Here is a 24,819-nt window from a genome sequence, read left to right on the forward strand (position 1 = left end):
GGTGATGTAAGCAACTGAGGTAATCTCCTGGTCTATGGGTTGCAAAGACCGTGGGAAAGTGTGGTGTCTCGGCCGGAGTGCACTATTCCTCATGGTACATGCCCTCACCTGATGGTCCTTACCTACCCACCCTGGTAGCTGAAGACAAAGGTCATACTCTGTTAGCTATTCCTGGGCCCCACCCCACCACCAGATTCTCCCCTGTACTACCTCAACTGATGCTCTCTTGAAAAATACCACCTCCTGGCCAGCAACCGATCCACACAAAACTAGTGTATTGTACAACTACACCTAAGGACCCTCACAGAGACCACTTCACTCCTTACCATTTCCACCAGAACAGGTGCTGGTATCCATGGCTGAGAGACCTGAAGACAGTTAACATCACAGATATCTGTGCACATACCCCCCAGTACCAGCCCGGAGCCTGATAGTCCTGCTGTGTTGTTAGATCCAGAAGAGAACAGTCACTACAGTTCAGCTCTCAGGAAGCCACGTCACTAGGAAAAGGGCGAGAGTACTACATCAAGGGAATACCCCATAGGACAAAAGAATCTGAACAGCAGCCTTGAACCCCAGATCTTCCCTCCAATCTAGCCTACCCAAATGAAAAGGAACCAGAAAAACAATTCTGGTAATATGGCAAAACAAAGTTTTTTTAAACATCCCCTAAAAAAAATCACACTAGCTCACCAGCAATGGATCCAGACCAAGAAGAAATCCTTGATTTGCCTGAAAAAGCAGAAAGTCAATTACTAAGCTAATCAAAGAGGCACCTGAGAAAGGTGAACACCAACTTAAGGAAATAAAAAAAATGATATAAGATATGAGGAGAGGCCGGGTGCTGTGGCTCACTCCTGTAATCCCAGCACTTTGGGAGTCCGAGGCAGGTGGATCACGAGGTCAAGAGATCGAGACCATCCTGGTCAACATGGTGAAACCCCGTCTCTACTAAAAATACAAAAAAATTTAGCTGGGCATGGTGGCGCATGCCTGTAATCCCAGCTACTCAGGAGGCTGATGCAGGAGAATTGCCTGAACCCAGGAGACGGAGGTTGCCATGAGCCGAGATCGCGCCATCGCACTCCAGCCTGGGTAACAAGAGCGAAACGCCGTCTCAAAAAAAAAAAAAAAGACACGAGAAAAATCTTCCATAAAATAGCCCAAATAAAAACCAGTTACAACTTTTAGGAAATAAAGGACACACTTAGAGAAATGCAAAATGTAAAGTCTCAGCAATAGAACCAAACAAGCAGAAGAAAGAACTTCAGAACTTGAAGACAGGTTTTCAAATTAGCCCAATCCAACAAAGACAAAAAAAAATTTTTTTTTAATGAACAAAGCCTCCAAGAAATTTGGGATTATGTTAAATGACCAAACCTAAGAAAAATTGACATTCTGAGGAAGACCAGAAATCTAAGTTTGGAAGACATATTTGGGAAAATAATAGATGAAAACTTCCCCAGACTTGCTAGAGAGCTAGATATCCAAATACAAGAAGCTCAAAGAACACCTGTGAAATTCAACACAAAAAGTTCATTGTCCAGGCACATTATTATCAAGTTAACTAAAGTCAAGACGAAGAAAAGAATCTTAATTGCTGTGAGGCAAAAGCACCAGGTAAGCTCTCATTTTAACAGCAGATTTTTCAGTAGAAACCCTGCAAGCTAGAATGGACTGGGCCCTATTTTCAGCTCCCTTAAAGAAAACAATTATCAGCCCAGAATTTTGTATCCAATGAAACTAAGCTTCATAAATGAAGGAAAGATACAGTCCTTTTCAGACAAACATGCTGAGAGGATTTGCCACTACCAAGCCAGCACTACAAGCACTACTTAAAGGAGCTTTCAATCTTGAAACAAATCCTGGATACACATCAAAACAGTACCTCTTTAAAGCATAAATCTCACGGGATCTATAAAACAAAAATACAATTTAAAGAAAAAACAAGGTATACAGGCAACAAACAGCATGACGAACGGAATAGTACCTCACATCTCAATACTCGTGTTGAATATAACTGGCCTAAATGCTTCACTTCAAAGATACACAATTGCAGAGGCTGGGCACGGTGGCTCACACCTGTAATCCCAGCACTTTAGGAGGCCAAGGCAGGTGGATCACGAGGTCAGGAATTCAAGACCAGCCTGGCCAATATGGTGAAACCCTGTCTCTGCTAAAAATATAAAAATTAGCTGTGTGTGGTGGCATACACCTGTAGTCCCAGCTCCTTGGGAGGCTGAGACAGGAGAATCGTTTGAACTCAGGAGGCAGTGGTTGCAGTGAGCGAGATCTGCACTCCAGCCTAGGTGACAGAGCAAGACTTTGTCTCAAAAAAAAAAAAAAAAAAAAAAGATACAGAATTGCAGAATGGGTAAGAATTCACTAAGCAAGTATCTGCTGCCTTTAAGAGACTCACCTAACTCATAAGGGCTCACATAAAGTTTAAAGGGGTAGAAAAAGTTATTTCATGCAAATGGACACCAAACCAAGCAGGAATAGCTAGCTATTCTTATATCAGACAAAACAAACTTCAGCAGCAGTTAAAAAAGACAGAGGGGCATTATATAATGATGAAAGACCTTGTCCAACAGGAAAATATCACAATCCTAAACACATATGCACCTAACACTGGAGCTCCCAAATTTATAAAACAGTTACTACTTACCTAAGAAATGAGAGAGCATCACAATAGTGGTGGGGGACTTCAGTACTCCACTGAGAGCACTAGACAGGTCATCAAGAAGAAAGTCAACAAAGAAGCCATAGATTTAAATTATACCCTAGAACAAATGGACATAACAGATATTTACAGAACATTCTACCCAACAGCCAAGAATATACGTTCTATTGATCAGTTGCATGGAACATTTTCCAAGGTGGACTATATGATAGGCCACAAAACAAGTCTCAGTAAATTTAAGAAAGTTGAAATTGTTTCAAGTACTCTTTCAGACCATAGTGGAATAAGATTAGAAATCAACTCAAAAAGGAATCTTCAAAACCACACAAATACATGGAAATTAAATAACCTGCTCCTGTACGGTCATTGGGTCAGCAATGAAATCAAGATAGAAATTAAAATATTCTTTTGAACTGAACAATAACAGTGTCACAACCTATCCAAACCTCTGGGATACAGCAAAGGTGGTACAAAGAGGGAAACCCATAGCTTTAAGTGCTTCCTCAAAAAGTCGGAAAGAGCACAAGTCAACAATCTAAGATCATACCTCTAAGAACTAGAGAAACAAGAAGAAACCAAACCCAAACCCAGCAAAAGAAAAGAAATAACCAAGACCAGAGCAGAACTAAATGAAATTGAAACAAACAAAAGAACACAACAGATAAATGAAACAAAAAGCTGGTTCTTTGAAAAGATAAATAAATACAGTTAATTGGTAAGATTAACCGAGAAAAGAGAGAAGATCCAAATAAGCTCAATTACAAAATGGGAGATATTACAGCTGACACCACATAAATACAAAAGATCATTCGAGGGTACTATGAACACCTTTGCCTACATAAACTAGAAAACCTAGAGGAGATGGATACGTTTCTGAAAAGATACAACCCTCCTCGCTTAAATCTGGAAGAATTAGAAACCCTGAACAGACCAATAACAAGCAGCAATATTGAAATGGTAATTTAAAAATTACCAACAAAAAAAGTCCAGGACCAGACAGATTCACAGATGAATTCTATCAGACATTCAAAGAAGAATTGGTACCAATCCTACTGACACTATTCCCCAAGATAAAGAGGGAATCCTCCTTAAATCATTCTATGAAGCCAATATCACCTTAATACCAAAACCAGGAAAGAACATAACAAAAAAAAGAAAGCTATAGACCAGTATCCCTGATGAGCAGAACAGTATCCCTGATATTTAATAGACTTGAGCATCTGTGGATTTTTGTCTCCAATGGGGATAGTGAAATCATTCCCAAACCGATACCAAGGGGTGACTGCATATGTAGTACACATATACATTTATACACACATATATATGTATGTACATGTATACACACACACACACACATACTTATTTTCTTGCTCTGTTCATTGAAGAGGTGTGAAAAGAATGCCCAACTCAGTAGCAATGAGCATCTCTAGTGCTCATTGATTTGGGGCTTGAAATACCTTTTCTCAGTAAAAGAAACAAGAGCTTCTTTGGATAATGGCTAATTCCAGATCTGAATGTTTAAATATAGCCCTAAGTTTATTAATTCCAAATATGCATGTCTAAAAATAACCCAAAATTTAGATCATGTACCTTCCAAATAGAGGAGGTGAAAGGTTAATGAACTGATGTCTTCCTATCCATTATGCTAAAGAAGAATGTTAGTTCCTAAATGGACCAAGTATCTTTTCTTACACTTTACAAAACCTTCTAAATGATCCTAGTGGGCCATCCCACCACCCCACGCAAACTTAACTGTGATAAAAGTTAGGAATTCTTGGAGAGATACTTTCACATTTCACATTTACCAGTAACTGACTTGAGCTTAGAATTGCTGAAATTTGTTCCAGTTTTAAGAAGGAAGTATTTGATCTTAGAACATTATTCACAAAGTCATTTACCTGACAGATACTTCTCATATTCCTAGGCTGGGAGTTACGCCTTCACTTTTTCTTTTCGTGCTAGAAAAATTATCTGCCAGAAGGAATCCAAATAACAATTTCTGTGTTAAAAACTGCCCTCCTTAAGCAGCTCCTGTTTTTGCACTTTGAGGAAAATAAAGTTTTCAGAGCTTGACTCCTCTGACATCCTATAATTATTTATAGTATGAATTAAAATCTAGTGCTTTTTTCCTTGATGGGCTATTTTATTTGTGGTACTTCTGTGAAGGCAGAGAATGAGACAGGGGTTTAGCTCATATTACCAAAGCATCCCCTTGATTTGGCATTCTTCCTTGAAGGATAGGTTGAGAATTGATTTACCTCGAGTGAAATACAAGCCTGTTGTATTCTGTGAATTAAAGTGGTCCTTGTGCCTCCCTCAGTACTCCTGATTTTCAGTCAAATGTCAGCATTCTTGGTAAGAATAGTGCTAGGTTCACATGCATCTGTTGCTATGGCTGGATATTTAGTTACATGGTATGCAGACATTAGCCAAAAGCTGAAGTGGCTACTTACCTATCACACTGAAGTTCATTGCCAATAATCTTCCACACGATAAGGTCAGTAACTTTAATTGGATGTGACTCTAGCCCGTTATTTGATTAGAAGGTAAAAGAAGTATGCTGCTACTATTTGATTTTTTTATTTTTAATATTGTTTTTCCTTTTGTTAGATTGAGACATACTGTCAATGCATAGTAATAATAGTTGACTGTATTTTTATACTTAGTAATGACTCCCACTTCCCCACTACCCTTCCCAGCCTCTGGTGACCATCGATCTACTGTCTGTCTCCCTGAAATCAGTTGTTTTAATTTTTAGCTCCCAAGTGTAAGTGAAAATATGCAAAGTTTGCCTTACTTCACCTGGTTTATTTCACTTAACATAATGACCTCCCATTCCATCTGTGTTGTGGTAGATGACAAGATCTCATTTCTTTTTATTGCTGAGTATACTCCATTCTGAATATATACCACATTTTCTTTGTCTGTTCATCTCTTGATGGACACTTAGGTTACTTCCAAATCTTGGCTATTATGAATAGTGCTGCAGTAAACATGGGAGATCAGATACCTCTTTGATACACTGATTTCTTTTGGGTGTATACCCACCAGTTGGATTGCTGGATCATATGGTAGGTCTGTTTGTAGTTATTTGAGGAACCTCCAAACTGTCCTTCATAGTGGTTTTACTAATTTATAATACATTCCCAACAGCAGTGCATGAGGGTTCCCTTTTGTTCACATCCTCACCAACATTTGTTATTGTCTTTTGAATATAAGCCATTTTAACTGGGGTCTGTTGTCTCGTAGTTTTGATTTGTATTTTTCTGATATCAGTGATGATGAATACCTTTTCATATACTTGTGTGCTATTTGTATGTCTTCTCTTGAGAAATGTATATTCAGATCTTTTGCCCACTTATTTTTTTTCTTTTTGAGACGGAGTTTCGCTGTTGTTACCCAGACTGGAGTGCAATGGCACGATCTCGGCTCACTGCAACCTCCGCCTTCTGGGTTCAGGCAATTCTCCTGCCTCGGCCTCCTGAGTAGCCATGACTACAGGCACACACCACCATGCCCAGCTAATTTTTTGTATTTTTAGTAGAGACGGGGTTTCACCTTGTTGACCAGGATGGTCTCCATCTCTTGACCTCGTAATCCACCCGCCTCGGCCTCCCAAAGTGCTGGGATTATAGGCGTGAGCCACCGCGCCCGGCCCTTTTGCCCACTTTTAAATGGGATTATTAGATTTTTTTTTCCAATGGAGTTCTTTAAGCTCGTGTATATTCTAGTTGTTAAACCTTTGTCAGATGAATAGTTTGCAAATATTTTCTCCCATTCTGTGAGTTGTTTCTTCGCTTTGTTGATTCTTTTCTTTGCTATGCAGAAGCTTTTTACTTGATGTGTTCTTATTTTTCTATTTTTGCTTTGGTTGCCCATGCTTATGGGATTACACTCAAGAATTTTTTTTTTTTTAAGATGGAGTCTCGCTCTGTTACCCAGGCTGGAGTGCAGTGGCACAATCTTGGCTTACCACAATCTCCACCTTTCGGGTTCAAGCAATTTTCCTGCCCACTGCAGTGTTTACTTGTAGTAGTTTCATAGTTTAAGGTCTTAGATTTAAGTCTTTAATTCACTTTGATTTCATTTTATTTTTTTTTTTTCTTTTTTTTTTTTTTAATTTTTTATTGGATTATAGGTTTTGGGGTACATGAGCAGAGCATGCAAGACAGTTGCGTAGGTACACACATGGCAGTGTGCTTTGCTTTTCTTCTCCCCTTCACCCACATTTGGCATTTCTCCCCAGGCTATCCCTCCCCACCTCCCCCTCCCACTGGCCCTCCCCTTTTCCCCCCAATAGACCCCAGTGTTTAGTACTCCCCTTTCTGTGTCCATGTGTTCTCATTTTTCATCACCCGCCTATGAGTGAGAATATGCGGTGTTTCATTTTCTGTTCTTGTGTCAGTTTGCTGAGGATGATGTTTTCCAGATTCATCCATGTTCCTACAGACGACACGAACTCATCATTTCTGATTGCTGCATAATATTCCATGGTGTATATGTGCCACATTTTTTCAATCCAGTCTATTATCAATGGGCATTTGGGTTGATTCCAGGTCTTTGCTATTGTAAACAGTGCTGCAATGAACATTCGTGTACATGTGTCCTTATAGTAGAACGATTTATAGTCTTTTGGATATATACCCAGTAATGGGATTGCTGGGTCAAATGGAATTTCTATTTCTAAGGCCTTGAGGAATCGCCACACCGTCTTCCACAATGGTTGGACTAATTTACACTCCCACCAACAGTGTAAAAGTGTTCCTTTTTCTCCACATCCTCTCCAGCATCTGTTGTCTCCAGATTTTTTAATGATCGCCATTCTAACTGGCGTGAGATGGTATCTCAATGTGGTTTTGATTTGCATCTCTCTGATGACCAGTGACGATGAGCATTTTTTCATATGATTGTTGGCCTCATATATGTCTTCTTTCGTAAAGTATCTGTTCATATCCTTTGCCCACTTTTGAATGGGCTTGTTTGTTTTTTTCCTGTAAATCTGCTTGAGTTCTTTGTAAATTCTGGATATCAGCCCTTTGTCAGATGGGTAGACTGCGAAAATTTTTTCCCATTCTGTTGGTTGCCGATCCACTCTAGTGACTGTTTCTTTTGCCGTGCAGAAGCTGTGGAGTTTCATTAGGTCCCATTTGTCTATTTTGGCTTTTGTTGCCAATGCTCTTGGTGTTTTGTTCATGAAGTCCTTGCCTACTCCTATGTCCTGGATAGTTTTGCCTAGATTTCCTTCTAGGGTTTTTATGGTTCCAGGTCTTATGTTTAAGTCTTTAATCCATCTGGAGTTAATTTTAGTGTAAGGTGTCAGGAACAGGTCCAGTTTCTGCTTTCTGCACATGGCTAGCCAGTTTTCCCAACACCATTTGTTAAACATGGAATCCTTGCCCCATTGCTTGTTTTTGTCAGGTTTATCAAAGATTGTATAGTTGTATGTATGTGTTGTTGCCTCCGGTGCCTCTGTTTTGTTCCATTGGTCTATATCTCTGTTTTGGTACCAGTACAATGCTGTTTTGATTACTGTAGCCTTGTAGTATAGTTTGAAATCCGGTAGTGTGATGCCCCCTGCTGTGTTCTTTTTGCTTAGAATTGACTTGGCTATGCGGGCTCTCTTTTGGTTCCATATGAAGTTCATGGTGGTTTTTTCCAGTTCTGTGAAGAAAGTCAATGGTAGCTTGATGGGGATAGCGTTGATTCTGTAAATTACTTTGGGCAGTATAGCCATTTTCACGATATTAATTCTTCCTAACCATGAACATGGAATGTTTCTCCATCTGTTTGTGTCCTCTCTGATTTCGTTGAGCAGTGGTTTGTAGTTCTCCTTGAAGAGGTCCCTTACGTTCCTTGTGAGTTGTATTCCAAGGTATTTTATTCTTTTTGTAGCAATTGCGAATGGCAGTTCGCTCTTGATTTGGCTTTCTTTAAGTCTGTTATTGGTGTAGTCGAATGCTTGTGATTTTTGCACATTGATTTTATATCCTGAGACTTTGCTGAAGTTGTTTATCAGTTTCAGGAGTTTTTGGGCTGAGGCAATGGGGTCTTCTAGGTATACTATCATGTCGTCTGCAAATAGAGACAATTTGGCTTCCACCTTTCCTATTTGAATACCCTTTATTTCTTTTTCTTGCCTGATTGCTCTGGCTAGAACTTCCACTACTATATTAAATAGGAGTGGTGAGAGAGGGCATCCTTGTCTAGTACCAGATTTCAAAGGGAATGCTTCCAGTTTTTGCCCATTCAGTATGATATTGGCTGTTGGTTTGTCATAAATAGCTTTTATTACTTTGAGATACGTTCCATCGATACCGAGTTTATTGAGGGTTTTTAGCATAAAGGGCTGTTGAATTTTGTCAAATGCCTTCTCTGCGTCAATTGAGATAATCATGTGGTTTTTGTTTTTGGTTCTGTTTATGTGGTGAATTACGTTGATAGACTTGCGTATGTTGAACCAGCCTTGCATCCCTGGGATGAATCCTACTTGATCATGATGAATAAGTTTTTTGATTTGCTGTTGCAATCGGCTTGCCAATATTTTGTTGAAGATTTTTGCATCTATGTTCATCATGGATATTGGCCTGAAGTTTTCTTTTCTCGTTGGGTCTCTGCCGGGTTTTGGTATCAGGATGATGTTGGTCTCATAAAATGATTTGGGAAGGATTCCCTCTTTTTGGATTGTTTGAAATAGTTTTAGATGATTTCAATTTATATATGACAAGAGATAAGGGACTAGTTTCATTCTTTTGAATATGGATATCCAATTTTCTCAGCACCATTTATTGAAGAGACTGTCTTGAGACTGTATTTTCCTCAATGTATGTTCTTGGCAGCATTGTCAAAAATGAGTTCACCATAGATGCAAGGATTCGTTTCTAGATTCTCTATTCTGTTCCATTGGACTATGTGTCTGTCTTTATGTCAGTACCATGTGGTTTTGATTACGATAGCTTTGTAGTATACTTTGAAGTCAGATAGTGTGATTCCTTCTTTTTCGTTCTTTTTGCTCAGGATAGCTTTGGCTATTTTGGGTCTTTTGTACTTCCATAAAAAATTTTAAGATTTTGTTTTTCATTTACGTAAAACAGAAAAATGCCTATTTCATTGGTATTTTGATAGTGATTGCATTGAAACTGTAGATTACTTTGGATAACATAGACGAGTATTTTAACAATACTCATTCTTTCATTTCATGAGCATGGAATATCTTTCCATTTATTTGTGTCCTCTTCAGTTTCTTACATCAGTGTTTTATAGTTTTCATTGTAGAGATCATTTATTTGGCTAATATCTAGGTATTTTATTTTATTTGAAGCTATTGTAAAAACGATTACTTTCTTGACTTCTTTTTCAGATTGTTTGCTGTTGGCATGTAGAAACACTGGTGATTTTCATATGTTGATTTTGTATCCTAAACATTTACTGAATTTGTTTATTAGTTCTAATAGTTTTTTGGTGGAGTCTCTAGGTTTTTCTAAACATAAGACCATATCATCTGCAAAGAAGGATAATTTGACTTTTTATTTTTCAGTTTGGATGCCATTCATTTCTTTCTCTTGTCCAGTTTCTCTAGGTGGGACTTTCAGTACTATGTTAAATAACAGTGGTGAAAGTGGCATCCTTGTTTTGTTTCAGTTCTTGGAGGAGAGGCTTTCAGCATTTCTCTCTTCAGTATACTAGCTCTGGTTGTGTCATAAATGTCTTTTATTGTGTTGAGGTATGTTCCTTCTATACACAGTTTTTTGAGGGTTTTTATCATGAATGAATGTTGAATTTTATCAATTGCTTTTTCAGGCTGGACGTGGTGGCTCAAAGCTGTAATCCTGGCACTTTGGGAGGCTGAGGCAGGCAGACTGCCTGAGCTCAGGAGTTTGAGACCAGCCTGGGCAACATGTTGAAAACCCATCTCTACTGAAATACAAAAAATTAGCTGGGCATGATGATGTGCACCTGTAGTTCAAGCTATTCGGGAAACTGAGGCACAAAAATGGTTTGAACCCAGGAGGCAGAGGTTGCAGTGAGCAGAGATTGCACCATTACACTCCAGCCTGGGTGACAGAGTGAGACTCTGTTTCCAAACAAACAAAAACAAAAACAAATGCTTTTCAGCATCCATTGAAATGATCATATTGTTTTTGACCTTCACTCTGTTGATATGATGTATCATATTGTTTGCTTTAGATATGTCAAACCATCCTTGCATCCCTGGGATAAATCTAATTTGGTCATGATGAATGATCTTTTGAATGTGTTGTTGAATTCCATTTGCTTGTATTTTGTTGAAGATTTTTATATCAGTGTTCATCAAGGATATTGACCTACAGTTTGTGTGTGTGTGTGTGTGTGTGTGTGTGTGTGTGTGTGTCTTTGTTTTGTTTTGGTATCAAGATAATACTGACCTCCTAGAATGAGTTTGAAAATATTCCCTCCTCCTCCAGTTTTCAGAATAGTTTGAGCAGGATTGATATTACTTCTTTAAAAATCTGGTTAAACTCAGCAGTGAAGCCATCAGGTCTTGGACTTTTTTTTGCTGGGAGACTTTTTATTATGGCTTCAATCTCATTAGTTGTTACTGGTCTTTTCAGATTTTGGATTTCTTCATAGTTCAGTCTTCCTAGGTTGTGTATGTGTAGGAATTTACTTATTTCTGCTAGGCTTTCCAATTAATTGGCATATAGTTGCTCCTGGTAGCCTCTAATGATCCTTTGAATTTCTGTGGTATTGGTTGTAATGTCTCCTTTTTCATCTCTGATTTTATTTATTTGGGCATTTTTCTTCTTAGTCTGACTAAAGGTTTGTTGATTTTGCTTATCTTTTCAAAAAAACCAACTTTTCACTGATCTTTTGTATTATTTTCTTTCAATTTCATTCATTTCTGTTCTGATCTTTATTATTTCTTTTCTTCTACTAATTTGGGGTTTGGATTGCTCTTGCCTTTCTAGTTCTTTAAGATGTAGCTGTAGGTTATTTATTTGAATTTTTTCTACATTTATGATATAAATGCTTATGGGTATAAACTTTTCTCTTAGTACTGCTTTCACTGTATCCTATAGGTCTTGATATGTTATATTTCCATCATAATATTTTTCAAGAATTTTTTTATGTGTGGAGATGGGGGTCTTGTTTTCCTGTCCAGGCTAGCGTCGAATTCCTGGATTCAAGGGATCCTTCCATCACAGCCTCCCAAAGCACTAGGATTACAGGCATGAGCCACCACAAATAGCTCTTTTAAGAAAATTATTAATTTTTTTCTCAAAATCTTCATTAACCCACTGGTTATTCAGGACCATGTGGTTTAATTTCCTTGTGTTTGTATAGTTCCCAAAATTCTCTTATTATTGATTTCTAGTTTTATTCTTGTTTTGTCAGAGAAGACTATTGATATAATTTTAGGTTTTTTGAATATTTTAAGACTTATTTTGTGGTCTAACACATGGTTTGTCCATGAGAATGATCCATGTGCTAAGGAGAGGAATGTGTATTCTTTAGCCATTAGATGAAATGTTCTGTCAATATATATTAGGTCCATTTAGTTTATGGTGTAGATTAAATCCAGTGTTTCTTTGTTGATATTCTGTCTGGATGATCTGTCCAGTGCTAAAAATGGGATGCTAAAGTCTCTAGCTGTTACTGTATTGGGGTCTGTCTCTCTCTTTAGTTCTAGTAATATTTGCTTTACATATCCCGGTGCTCCAGTATTGGGTGCATATATGTTTATAATTGTTACGTTGTCTTACTGAATTGACCATTTTACTATTGTATAATGACATTCTTTGTCTCTTTTTATAGTTTTGTCTTGAAATGTATTTTGTCTGATATCAGTATAGCTACTTGTACTCTTGTTTGGTTTCCATTTTCATATAATATCTTTTTCCATTCCTTTATTTTCAGTCTGTGTGTGTGTCTTTATAGGAGAAGTGTGTTTCTTGTAGACAACAAATAGTTGGATCTTCTTTTTTCAATCCATTCAGCCATTACATGTCTTACAATTGGAGAGCTTATTCCATTTACATCCAGTTATTGATAAATAACGACTTACTCATGTCATTTTGTTATTTGTTTTCTGGTTATTTTGTGGTCTTTTTTTCCCTTCTTTTCTTCCTGTCTTTCCCATAGTGTTTTAATTTCTTGCTTTTTATTTTTTATGTGTCTGTTATGTGGCTTTTGGTTGGAGGTTACCACAAGACTTGCAATTAATATTTTATAACCCATTATTTTAAACTAGCAACAACACTAATTGCATAAACAAACTAAATAACAAACAAGCAAAATGAAAACTAATAAAAACTCTACACTTTAACTTTATTCCTCTGCTTTTTTACTTTTTGTTGTTTCTATTCGTATCTTCTTGTACTATGTCTTAAAACGTTATAGTTACTGTTTTTGATTGGTTCATCCTTTAGTCTTTGTACTCAAAATATAAAGTTTGCATACCACAGTTACAGTGCTATAATAGTATTTTTCTGTGTGCTTACTATTACCAGTGAGTTTTGTACCTTCAGATGATTTTATATTGCTCACTAACATCCTTTTCTTTCACATTGAAGAATTCTTTAACATTTCATATAGGAAAGGTCCTGTGTTGATGAAATCCCTCAGCGTCTGTTTTTCTGGGGAAGTCTTTTTTCCTCTTCATGTTTGACGGATATTTTTGCTGGATATAGTATTCTCAAATAAAAGGTTTTTTCCTCCAGCATGTTAAATAAATAATAAAATGCCACTCTCTCCTGGCCTTTAAAGTTTCCACTGAAAAGTCTGTTGCCACAGACATATTGCGGCTCCATTTTATGTTATTTTTTTTTCTTGCTTTAATAATCCTATTTTATTTTATTTATTTGAGATAGAGCCTCACTTTGTCTCCTAAGCTGGCATGCAGTGGTATAATCCTGGCTCACTGCAACCTCTGCCTCCCAGGTTCAAGCAATTCTCATGCCTCAGCTCCCCAAGTAGCTGGAGTTACAGGTGTGCACCACCATGCTCAGCTAATTTTTGTAGTTTTAGTAGAGACGAGGTTTTGCCATGTTTGCCAGGCTGGTCTCAAGCTCCTGGCCTTAGGTGATTCACCCATCTCGACTTCCCAAAGTGCTGGGATTACAGGCATGAGTCACTGTGCCTGGCCTCTATAGAATGCTTTTTTAAAACCTTGACCTTTGGGAGTTTGAGTATTAAATGCCTTGAGATAGCCTTATTTGGGTTAATTCTGCTTCGTGTTCTATAATTGTTTTGTACTTGATTATTGCTATATTTTTCTACGTTTCTCAAGTACTGTTATTATCCCTTTGAGTAAACTTTCTGCCTGGTCTTTCTCTCTGCCTTCTCTTTGTCTCCACTGTTTTCAAATAGCCTGTCTTTAAGCTCACTAATCCTTTCTTCGGCTTGATCATTTCTGCTGGTAAGAGACTCTGATACATTCTTTAGTAGGTCAACCACATTTTTCAACTCCAGAAATTCTGCTTGATTATTTTTAATTATTTTCATCTCTTTGTTAAATTTATCCAATAGAATTCTGAATTCCTTCTCTGTGTTGTCTTGAATTTGAGTTTCATGAAAACAACTATTTTGAATTCTCTGCCTGAAAGGTCACATATCTCTGTTTCTCCAGGATTGGTCCCTGGTGCCTTATTTAGCTCATTAGATGAGGTCATATTGGATGTTTGTAGGTGTCTGGGCATTGAAGAGTTAGGTATTTATTGTAGCCTTCACGGTGTGGGCTTGTTTGTACCTGTCCTTCCTAGGAATGCTCTCCAGGTATCCAAGGAGACTTGGGTGTTGAAGCCTAAATTATTGGTTACTGTAGCTATATCTGCATTAGGGAGAACCCCGAGCCCAGTATCACTATGGCTCTTGTAGACTCCTAGAGGTACTGCCTTGGTGGTCTTGGATAAGATCCAGAAGAATCTTCTGGACAACCAGCAGAGATTCTTGTTCTCTTATTTTCTCCCAGACAAATGGAGTGTCTCTCTCTGTGCTGAGCTGCTTGCAGCTGGATGAGGTTTGACACACCTCTGTACCCACCACCATTGGGACGGTGCTAGGTCAGACCTGAAGCGCAGAGTACTGTGTCTTGCCCAGGGCCCACAGTAACCACTGCCTGGCTACCACCTTTCTTTGCTCAAGTCCCCGTAGTGCTCCACAGTCAGCAGGTGGCAGAGCCAGCCAGGCTTATGTCTTTCCCTTCAGTGCAGCAAGTTCTGCCTGGCCCAAGCAGGTCCAGATATGCCATCCAAAGAGCCAGGGCCTACAGTCAGAAACCTTAGGAATCAACCTGGTACCCTGTTCTACTGTGGCTGAGCTGACACCCAAACCACAAGACAAAGTCCATCCCACTCTTGAGAGAAGTCTCTTTCTGTGGCCACCACCACCCCAGGCCCATGGTGAGTACTGCCTGGCTACTGCCAATGTTCACTCAAGGCCCAAGGGCTCTTCATTCAGCTTGTGGTGAATGCTGCCTGGCCTGGGCCTCTCCATTCAGGACAGTGGCTGCCCTATGACCCAGGGCAGGTGTGGAAATACCATCCAAAAGCCAAGGCCTGGAATCAGGGACCTCAAAAACCCACTGGGTACTCTACCCGACTGGGCAAGCTGGTACCTAAGCTGTAAAACAAAGTTCCCTTGCTCTTCCTTTCCTTTTTCTCAAGCAGAAGGAATCTCTCCCCGTAGCCACCACAGCGGGGAATGTGCTGTATCCCATCTGAAGCCAGCACATCTCTGAGTCTCACCCAGGGCCCTTGGCGAGTGCTTCCTGGGTACCACTGCTAACTATTCAGGGCCCAAGGACTATTTCATCAGCAGATGACAAATCCTTCCAGGGCTGGGTCTTTCCCTTTCAGGTAGTCCATTCCCTTTTTGCCCAGGATATGTCTAAAAATATCATCCAGGAGCTAGGGCCTGGAATGGGAGCCTCAGGATTCTGCCCAGTTATTCTGTCCTACTATGGCTTAGCTGGTTTCCAAGTTGGAAGACTAAGTCCTCTTTTTAAAAAACATTTTTTTGAGACAGGGTCTTGCTCTTTCACGCAGGCTAGAGTGCAGTGGCATGATCATAGCTCACTGCAGCCTTGACCTGTAAGACTCAGTCCATCCTGCCTCCTCAGCCTCCCAAGTAGGTGGGACTACAAGTGTGTGGCACCATACCCAGCTAATTTTTGTATGTTTGGGGCTTTCACCATATTGCGCAGGCTGGTCTCAATCTCCTGGGCTCAAGAAATCTGCCTGTGGGGCTGGGCGCGGTGGCTCAAGCCTGTAATCCCAGCACTTTGGGAGGCCGAGGTGGGTGGATCACAAGGTCAAGATATCAAGACCATCCTGGTCAACATGGTGAAACCCCGTCTCTACTAAAAATACAAAAAATTAGCTGGGCATGGTGGCGCGTGCCTGTAATCCCAGCTACTCAGGAGGCTGAGGCAGGAGAATTGCCTGAACCCAGGAGGCGGAAGTTGTGGTGAGCTGAGATTGCGCCATTGCACTCCAGCCTGGGTAACAAGAGCGAAACTCCATCTCAAAAAAAAAAAAAAAAAAAAATCTGCCTGCCTCAGCATCCCAAAGTGCTGGGATTATATGTCTGAGCCTCTGTGCATGGCACAGAGTCCTCTTTACTCTTCCCTTTCCTCAAACATAGGGAAGCAGTCTGTACCAGAGTTGTGAGCCACCTGGGGTTGAGGGAGGGGTGGTGCAAACACTCCCTTGGCTGCCCTGGCTGTTCTAGTAGGTCCTGCTCTTTCCCAAGTTCACTGGCGCCAAGCACAGCACAACACCAGGACCTGCCCAGGAATTGCAGTTCTTGTGGCTTAAACCATCTTTCAAGTTTATTTCGGTCCCCAGAACACTTTAACCTGAAGTAACAAGGCTTGCTGGAACTCAGTTTCTGACTGCTGGGATGGGCGATTCCCCTCTCTCTAAGGCTGGTCTAAATGCTCTCTCTGTGGGTGCCAGCTGAATTCTGTCCTGTTGCTTTCCCTTGTGACCTTGAGACTTTGCATGGGAGAAGCTGATTTCCAATGCAGAGTCTCACTTTCACTGTCACTGTCACGGTGCTCCCTCTCTCCCAAGTGCATAGATTCTCTCTCTGTACCACAGGGTGGTTGCTGGGGGTTGGAGGAGGCGTGGCATCAGCATTGCACGACTGTCTTTCCTGCCCTCTTCAGTGCCTCTTTCAGTGATATTAAGTTAAAACCAGGTACTGTGGTGATTCACGTGACTTTCAGTTCTTATTAAGGTACTTGTTTATGTGGATAGTTGTTCAGTTTGGTGTTCCTGCAGGAAAGACAGTCTGTGAAGGCTATTTGGCCATCTTGCTCTGCCTCAGTTTTTGCATTTTTTCAAATAGGGATAATACTAATGGACAGTGTTGTTGAGAGGATTGAATTAGATCATGTACATGAAAGTATTTTGTAATCTATTAAGTTATTTATTTTTTTTTTAGAGATGGGGGTCTCACTCTCTTGCCTGGGCTAGAGTGCAGTGGTGTAGTAATAGCTCACTGCAGTTTGGAACTCCATGGCTTAAACAGCTCTCCCACCCTAGCTCCTGAGGAGCTAGGACTGCAGGTGCATGCCACCATTGCCAGCTAAGTTTTTTTTAATTTGTTTATTTTTTGTGGAGACTGATCTAAGATTCCTGGCTTCAGGTGAGCCTCCTGCCTTGAAGTCCTAAAGTGTTGGGATTACAAGCATGAGCCACCATCCCTGGTCTAGATATTGTTAAAATTAATGGAAAGAAGCAATTTTCTCTGTAGGACATTAATTCATTAACTATCTAATGAGTGTACTTCTGTATAAGTAGCATGTTACATGATAAGGATAGTGAACAGATAGACAACCACCTCTCTCATGAAGTTAATACTCTGCTTCTGCACTGTTCAATACAATAGCTTCTAGCCACCATGTTGGACAGTGCAAATACAGAACATTTCTGTCACTTCAGGAAATTCCCTTGTAAAGCTTTGCATGGGAGAAGCACACATTAAACAGTTAGTTCAATAAGTATTTTTAATTCTCTTGTGATGAGTGCTTTAAAGAAATAGTCAAATCAGAGCAAGTATTGTTTATACTAAGAGCTGAGGGATAAATAGTAATGTTCTGGGTAACGTAGGAATGGAGGAAGCATTTCAGAAGGAAAAGATGAAGAACATTTGCAGAAAGCCCTGAAACAGGAAGAAGAGAGAGCTGGGTTTTCTAGAGATCTGGATCTCTAGATCTAGAAAGAACTCATACATACATCCTGTGTGGTGAGATCAGTCCTGCCTGGAAGGAATGACTGTAATAAGAGGAACAAAGAAGAGCTCATTGGGTGAAATGCAGATAAGTTTGTGGATTTTATGGCTGAAAGTGAAAATTTTCTTGTTCCAATAACTTCTGTTTTCTCTGTGAAATGTAGGATCATCTTATGAAAGCAAGAGAGAGAAAGGAAAGGGTAGAATTTTGAAGAGAGTGGGGAATGTATGAAGCAAATCTTTGTGGACAGTGGGAGAATGAGCACCCTAAGGAGATTTAGTAAGATCTCGAATTGTAGTCCTACCAGTTTTTTGCATGATGTTACTTTTCCCCCTGCCCAGGTTCAGAAATGGAAAAGTCTGGCAGTTGTTTTCATTAATCCAGCTAAAGAAACTAATGCATGCAAGACACTGAGAGTGGCACCTGGCCTATAGTAAGAGCTAAACAAACATTACCACTGCTGGGGTTTGTCTAAGCAGAGTAAATAACAGAACAACAGAGAGGAAATGTAGGACATTTGCAAGAAAATGATTATAATGATGTACTGTGGAATCTACCACAGATAAAAATTTAAGTAAGGCACTGGGGATGATCTATAGGGGGAAAGTGGGGAGATCTGATGAGCATGTATTAGTGGATGCTCAAGCAGATAAGTGGAAAGCAGAGGAGGGTTGCTCCAAGAGTGGGGTGCAGGAAACCATGTAGGGGCCACAAAGAAGTATTGCACACAGTGATCCGAATAAAGACTCTTAGAGTCCAGGTATAATGCGGTATTTCTTGGTGAAAAGCAAATAAGTGTTCTGTTTTCTAAGTAAATGACATGAGCAGTAGCAGATAATCCCCAAACTGCCTGTGAACAAACATTCAGAAGTGCGGCATTCTGAGAGTTTATAAAGCTAATAATACCCGACCTGTTTGAAGATTTAAATCAAAACGTAAAAACCTGCTCAGGTTAGGATACTCATTTCCTCTGCTGTCATCCTCTCACCTTCTCTCCATTCCTAATTCTGTTCCAATTTAAGAATTATACAGAAACTAATGGCACCGATTGCTCTAGCTAATCCTGTAGATTGATAGTACCGTCCTCTAGTTCTGTTTTGTGCCATGTCATGAACATAAAATAACAGCAGCTTTATTAGTTGTCTGGTTTTTCCTCCCTCAGGTACTCTGTGAAGCATTTTCAAATACAATACTGAAAGTAACTTGTGTTTCAAATGTTTTGGAAAATGAAGTATTATAGTCTGATTTATTAATGTCATTCTTTCCTTTCATTTGGTGTTCAAGGCTTCAGCGATTAGCCAAAGATCTTCTAAAACAACTACAAATACAAGACAGTGGCTCATGGGCAAACAATAAAGTATCTGCTTTGGATCGGACCCTAGGAGAGATCACTAGGATACTGGAGAAAGAGGTGTGTAACTAATCTCTGACTTTTGAACCTCAATCTGTGTAATCCTTTCTCACTATGATAGTAGGTAGAACTATAAGGCAGACTCAGTGTATGCCTTTCCTCTGTGTTTTCTAAAGCAGGTCAATAATAGATGATTTTTTTTTACTTTTGTTATTTTTAGTTGTTTAATTGAATCCGTTTTCAGGTTTTTTAAATTGAAGTCCTCTTTAGGTCATAATTTCCTCAGTCATGTTTTCCCCATACAAACAAACTGAAATTATTTTGTCAGGAATCACAATAATAAAGATGTATGACTTTATGGCAGAAAATGGAATGCTTTGAATTATAAAACCTCATAAATCACAATCAGATTTCTACAAAAACACCAATATCCCTGATTCCAATAGATTTGGCAGTTTTCCTTAATGACTTAGAACCATTAAATATCTTAATTGTAGACATCCTCAGTGATTTTTAAAGTATTTATTATTCACTGTAGAAAAATGTTAAATGTACAAGGCAGAAAGAAAACTCCCTGTAATATCAACTGATAACACTTTATTGTATTTTCTTCTGAACCTTTTATTGGAATTTTTTTACATTATTTTATCTGGCTAATTTTATTATAAGTACTTTATCATGTCTTTACAAATCTTTAATGGAATGAACATATCACATTTTACATAATGTATAACATTTAGGTGGTTTCTAATTTTATATTTAAAGTAATGGCCACTTTCATTTATTAGCTATAGTTCCCCCCCCCGCCCCCAGTTTTCTGGGTTTAAAGGTTATTATTGTAAGATTTGGTATATAAATTCTTCACTGTATTAACTTGTTTAACAAGTCTTGTCTAGAGGACTTGTTAAAACACAGATTGCTGGGCCTCACCCCCTGGATTTCTGATTAAGTAGGTTTAGGGTGGGTCCGGAAAATCTGTATTTCTAACAATTCCTAAGTCATATCGATGTAGTCCAAGGACCATATTTTGAGAATCACTACTCTAGTATAGGGCATATACCTCAATGGTGGAGTTGTGCGGTTATCAGGCATATGAATGACCAACTTTACAAGATAGTACTCAACTACATTGGAGGAATCGAAAGCAGCGTATTCAGTGTGGCATTGTGGCAGAGCTGTAAAGTCAGTTCTTGTGTGTAACACATCCCTTTCAGGGTGTCAGAGGTTCAGAAAGTGGTAGTTGTCACACATTTGCTGAATGAAGTATTTAAAGATTTCATGTGCCTTGATTATTTTTGTAAAGACAGAGTACTCTGAATTAAAAGGCAATTGCTTGAAGACACTGCTATGTGTATCTTATCTCATGAATATTGTTTTAGATTAAAGTAATAGAACTTATGAGGAAAAGGCAAAATGATCTGTATAAGAAACTTATTCAGTATGAAAATGTAACTAAAGTTATTTAATTCACAAAGGGGCAATTTACTGAAATACCACTGATTTCTTATAATTTGGGGGAGAAAAATGTTGTCTGGCTCCCAGTCTAAATGGTCTGTGTCAGGAACCTTGCTGTAAAGCTGTCCTCAGAGTATACACTGCAGGGCCACCTAAGCGTTCAGACTTACCTACAATAAGATCCTTTTGCTACTTTTATAACTAAAATCCTTTTTTCCTAGCCAAGACACACTTACTTTATGAAGACTTCTGTAGAGTAATACTGACATTTTAGTGTGATTCAGCAGGTCATATTTATGATTTCAGTCTAGGAATTGTAAATAACCATTCCTTTTGTTTGGAAAACTGCCTGGAGTAACAAACTCATTAGAGCCAAAGCCAAGTACCCAGTGAAGGATATTTGAAGACAGTGTAGAAGAGACGAGGTAGGACTGGAAGAACTTGGGCAAGTGTAAGCACTAATGGAGGAATGGTGAGAGATGAATCTGGAGGTCTTTATTTGCTTATTTTAGACCTCAAAACACAGATGCTTTCTACTAATACTTGACACAATGTTTCTTTAGATAATTTTCCTCAAGTTTTGAGAACCATTTTAGACCTGAAGGGTTAGACTTGTGATGTATAGAAACGCTCTTGTCATGGAAAGGGTCAGGAAACCGAGGAGGCCTGGGTTTTGCAGCACTTATTGCGCATTTTAGGCCCCTTCTGGTTTTTGGGGTTTTCTGACTTCATTCAGAAATTAGGTCTGTAAGCTTTTTTAATGTGTTATGCTTTTAAAAAAAATCTAAAGCTACTTCTGTTTATTAACATACTTTGGTCTAGGGTACTGGTACCACCACTCCCAAGAAAAACATGTGAAAGTGCTGGGTGGGGAAGAAAGCAGTGTTCTTGAAATCATCAGAGAGCTAGGAAGAAATTAAAATATTCCCAGTCCAAAGAAAAAGCAAGAATTTAGAAAGTTGTGCTTATTATTGAATTGCCCCAAAAAAGCATGTGCCAGATTGGCAAATGTGGGTTGTGGTTTATAAGCGTTATCGTGTACGGTGATAAAAGTAAAAGTTCTTAGGGCTGCCTAGGGCATGAGGTCAAATAGGAGATTTTTCTTTCATAAAGGTAAGACCACATCAACCTACTCCATCACTTAATCATGAACCTTCTCATCCCTCCCTCAGGACTATGAAGAAAGCACCTTGGTACAGTGCAGAATTTATACCCATATTCCAGCCCCTGGGATAGATTTGCTGCTCAAATTCACATCATCTGTATTATTTCAAATGATGAATTGAGTTTAAAGTTGTCCTAGATTGATTTGTGGTGTCCTTAGGAACCAAGCAGAGGAGAATACAAATCCTCATTGGAAGAAGATACCTTCATTCTAGTCCTCAGATAATTTCTGTTAAATAATTTTACAAGGACACATAGCCATGGTGAAAATATAAGCCCAAAAGTTAGTCAGTCATGATGAGCGAGCAAAAACTAGAACTGCAAGCCTGTTATTACTTGTAACAGATTATCAAACTATGCTTGCTGTCTTCTGAGGAAGTAAAAGGCAAGCTTGAAAATTTTGATAGAATAGACTTGGCAATAGTGACAGTAGATAATTCAGGACTATCCTCCCACTGATGACAAAACAAAAATATGAAATAAAGCTGAAATACAAACAGGGTGATGAATAATTACTGGGCCAAGATCCAGCAATTTGGCATTTTGGGACTAGGTACCATTGATGATCCAAAAGAAATGGACCTGAGTTTCATCAGTACTTTTGACATTATTTGCAGGACTGGTGAGAAAACAAAAGTGGCCTCTAAGATAATCAAAGGTAGGCACTGTGGCAAAAAACTCATATCTTGGTTTGGGATCTTAAAGGATTGTACAAGGAAAGAGGGTAGACAGGAAGTATACCAGTCGCTACACGGACAGCTCAATTTCAAATCATGTAGGTGGCTGGGAAAATCCAAATCGCTGAAAAAAAGATTTAAATGATCCTAAATTGCTAGTACCCCATGTGGCTAACAGAAGCAAATTGGAAAATTTATTTTGGAGAAAAATAATAGCAACTTAAGTCTCAAATTATCTCAACAAAATAAATTTCAAATGAATTCTTTGACACAGTAAGGTGATTAAGCATACAAAGGGACAAGAAAACGTGCATAAAATCCAATAAAAATAGACCTACAGAGGCTTCAGAACTGTGCTTACCATGATCAAAAATATAATTATTAATTATTTTTTAAAGATATCTAGCACATTTGAGAAAATTTGAGAACTGAACATTTTAGTAATAAAAATTACAAAAATTATAGATGAGGTAACAGTAGAATAAACCATACACGGGAAGATAAATCATAAGAAAGAATCCAGACTGAGCATGGAGAGAAAAAGATACAGAAAATAAAGGGAAGAATATAAGGATGATATGTCTACAAAAAACTGAAACAAATTTACAAGAAAAAAACAACCCCATCAAAAAGTGGGTGAAGGATAAGAACAGACACTTTTCAAAAGAAGACATTTACATGGCCAACAAACATATGAAATAAAGCTCATCATCACTGGTCATTAGAGAAGTACAAATCAAAACCACATTGAGATACCATCTCATACCAGTTGGAATGGCGATCACTAAAAAATCAGGAGGTAACAGATGCTGGAGAAGATATGGAAAAATCGGAATACTTTACACTGTTGATGGGAGTGTAAATTAGTTCAACCATTGTGGAAGACAGTGTGGTGATTCCTCAGAGACCTAGAAGTAGAAATTCCATTTGACCCAGCAATCCCATTACTGGGTATATACCCAAAGGATTATAAAATGTTCTGTTGTAAAGACACATGCAGTCATATGTTCATTGTGGCACTGTTTACAAGTGCAAAGACCTGGAACCAACCCAAATGCACATCAGTGATAAACTGGATAAAGAAAATGTGGCCTATGTACACCATGGAGTACTATGTAGCCATAAAAAAGGTTGAGCTCATGTCCTTTGCAGGGACATGGAGGAAGCTGGAAACCACCATTGTCAGTAAACTGACAAAACAGAAAACCAAACACGGCATATTCTCACTCATAAATGGGTGTTGAACAATGAGAACACATGGATACAGGGAGGAGAATGTCACACACTGGAGCCTGTTGGGGAGTGGGGAGGGTAAGGGAGGGATAGCAGGGGGTAGGGGGATTGGGGAGGGATAGCATTAGGAGAAATACCTAATGTAGATGACAGGGGGAAGGATGCAGCAAACCACCATGGCATGTGTATACCTGTATAACAATCCTGCACAATCTGCACATGTACCCGAGAACTTATTTTTTAAAATAATAAAAAAATAAAAAGAAGGATATACACTTTGGAAAATTATGATCTATTGTATTAAAAGAAAAAAATCTCAAAAGATGCAACAAAAGCGTTTGGTAAGTTCAGCATCAATTAATGATAAAGATGCATAGTAAACCTGGAATAGAATGGAATTTCCTTAATCTGACAAATTTAATCTACCAAAAAATATTATAGCAAAACAATATTTACTGGTGAAATGTTGAAAATGTTCCCTTTGAAATTGTGTACAAAAGGAGAATACCTGCTGCCAACACTTATGCTTAAAATTGAGGTTGTAACTAGTGGAAAAATAAACAAAACTTGTAAGATTTGAGAGAAAAAGTGAAATATTCATTGTTAGCAAATAATATGTTATACATAGAAAATTTAAAATAATTTACAGATAAATATTAGCACAAATAAATTAGATTAACAAGGCTACAAAACTAAGGGCAGGATATAAAAACCAATTATATATAATCAAAATATTAAATAGGAGTAAATCTATAATGTTATGGATTGAAAAACTTACTGTGGTATATTTTTCTTTCCTGGCCACACTTATTTGTAGATTCAGTGAAATCTTATTTAAAATTCCAACACTTTCCAATATTTAGGTGCAGATTCTAAAATACAGAATTTCAAAGACCTAATGAAACAGTGTCGCAAACACTGTTGAAAAAGAACAATATGACCAGCATTTGGGAGGCTGAGGCAGATGGATCACTTGAGAACAGGAGTTTAAGACCAGCCTGGCCAACATGGTGAAACCTTGTCTCTACTAAACATACAAAAA

General features: G+C 38.6%; 1 protein-coding gene across 50 annotated transcripts in view; it reads left to right on the forward strand.

The window, feature by feature from the left end:
• The window catches only part of SCAPER (S-phase cyclin A associated protein in the ER), a 550,606-nt gene that overhangs the window by 278,452 nt on the left and 247,335 nt on the right, over positions 1-24,819 (forward strand). For all 50 annotated transcript variants that reach the window (XM_078333930.1, XM_078333946.1, XM_078333966.1 and 47 more), the window contains one exon: positions 19,182-19,308. In XM_078333930.1, the coding sequence (XP_078190056.1) occupies positions 19,182-19,308 (127 nt within the window). The remainder of the gene's footprint in view (positions 1-19,181; positions 19,309-24,819) is intronic.

The sequence above is a fragment of the Callithrix jacchus genome, chromosome 8, assembly GCF_049354715.1.
Source record: "Callithrix jacchus isolate 240 chromosome 8, calJac240_pri, whole genome shotgun sequence".
NCBI lineage: Eukaryota > Metazoa > Chordata > Mammalia > Primates > Cebidae > Callithrix > Callithrix jacchus.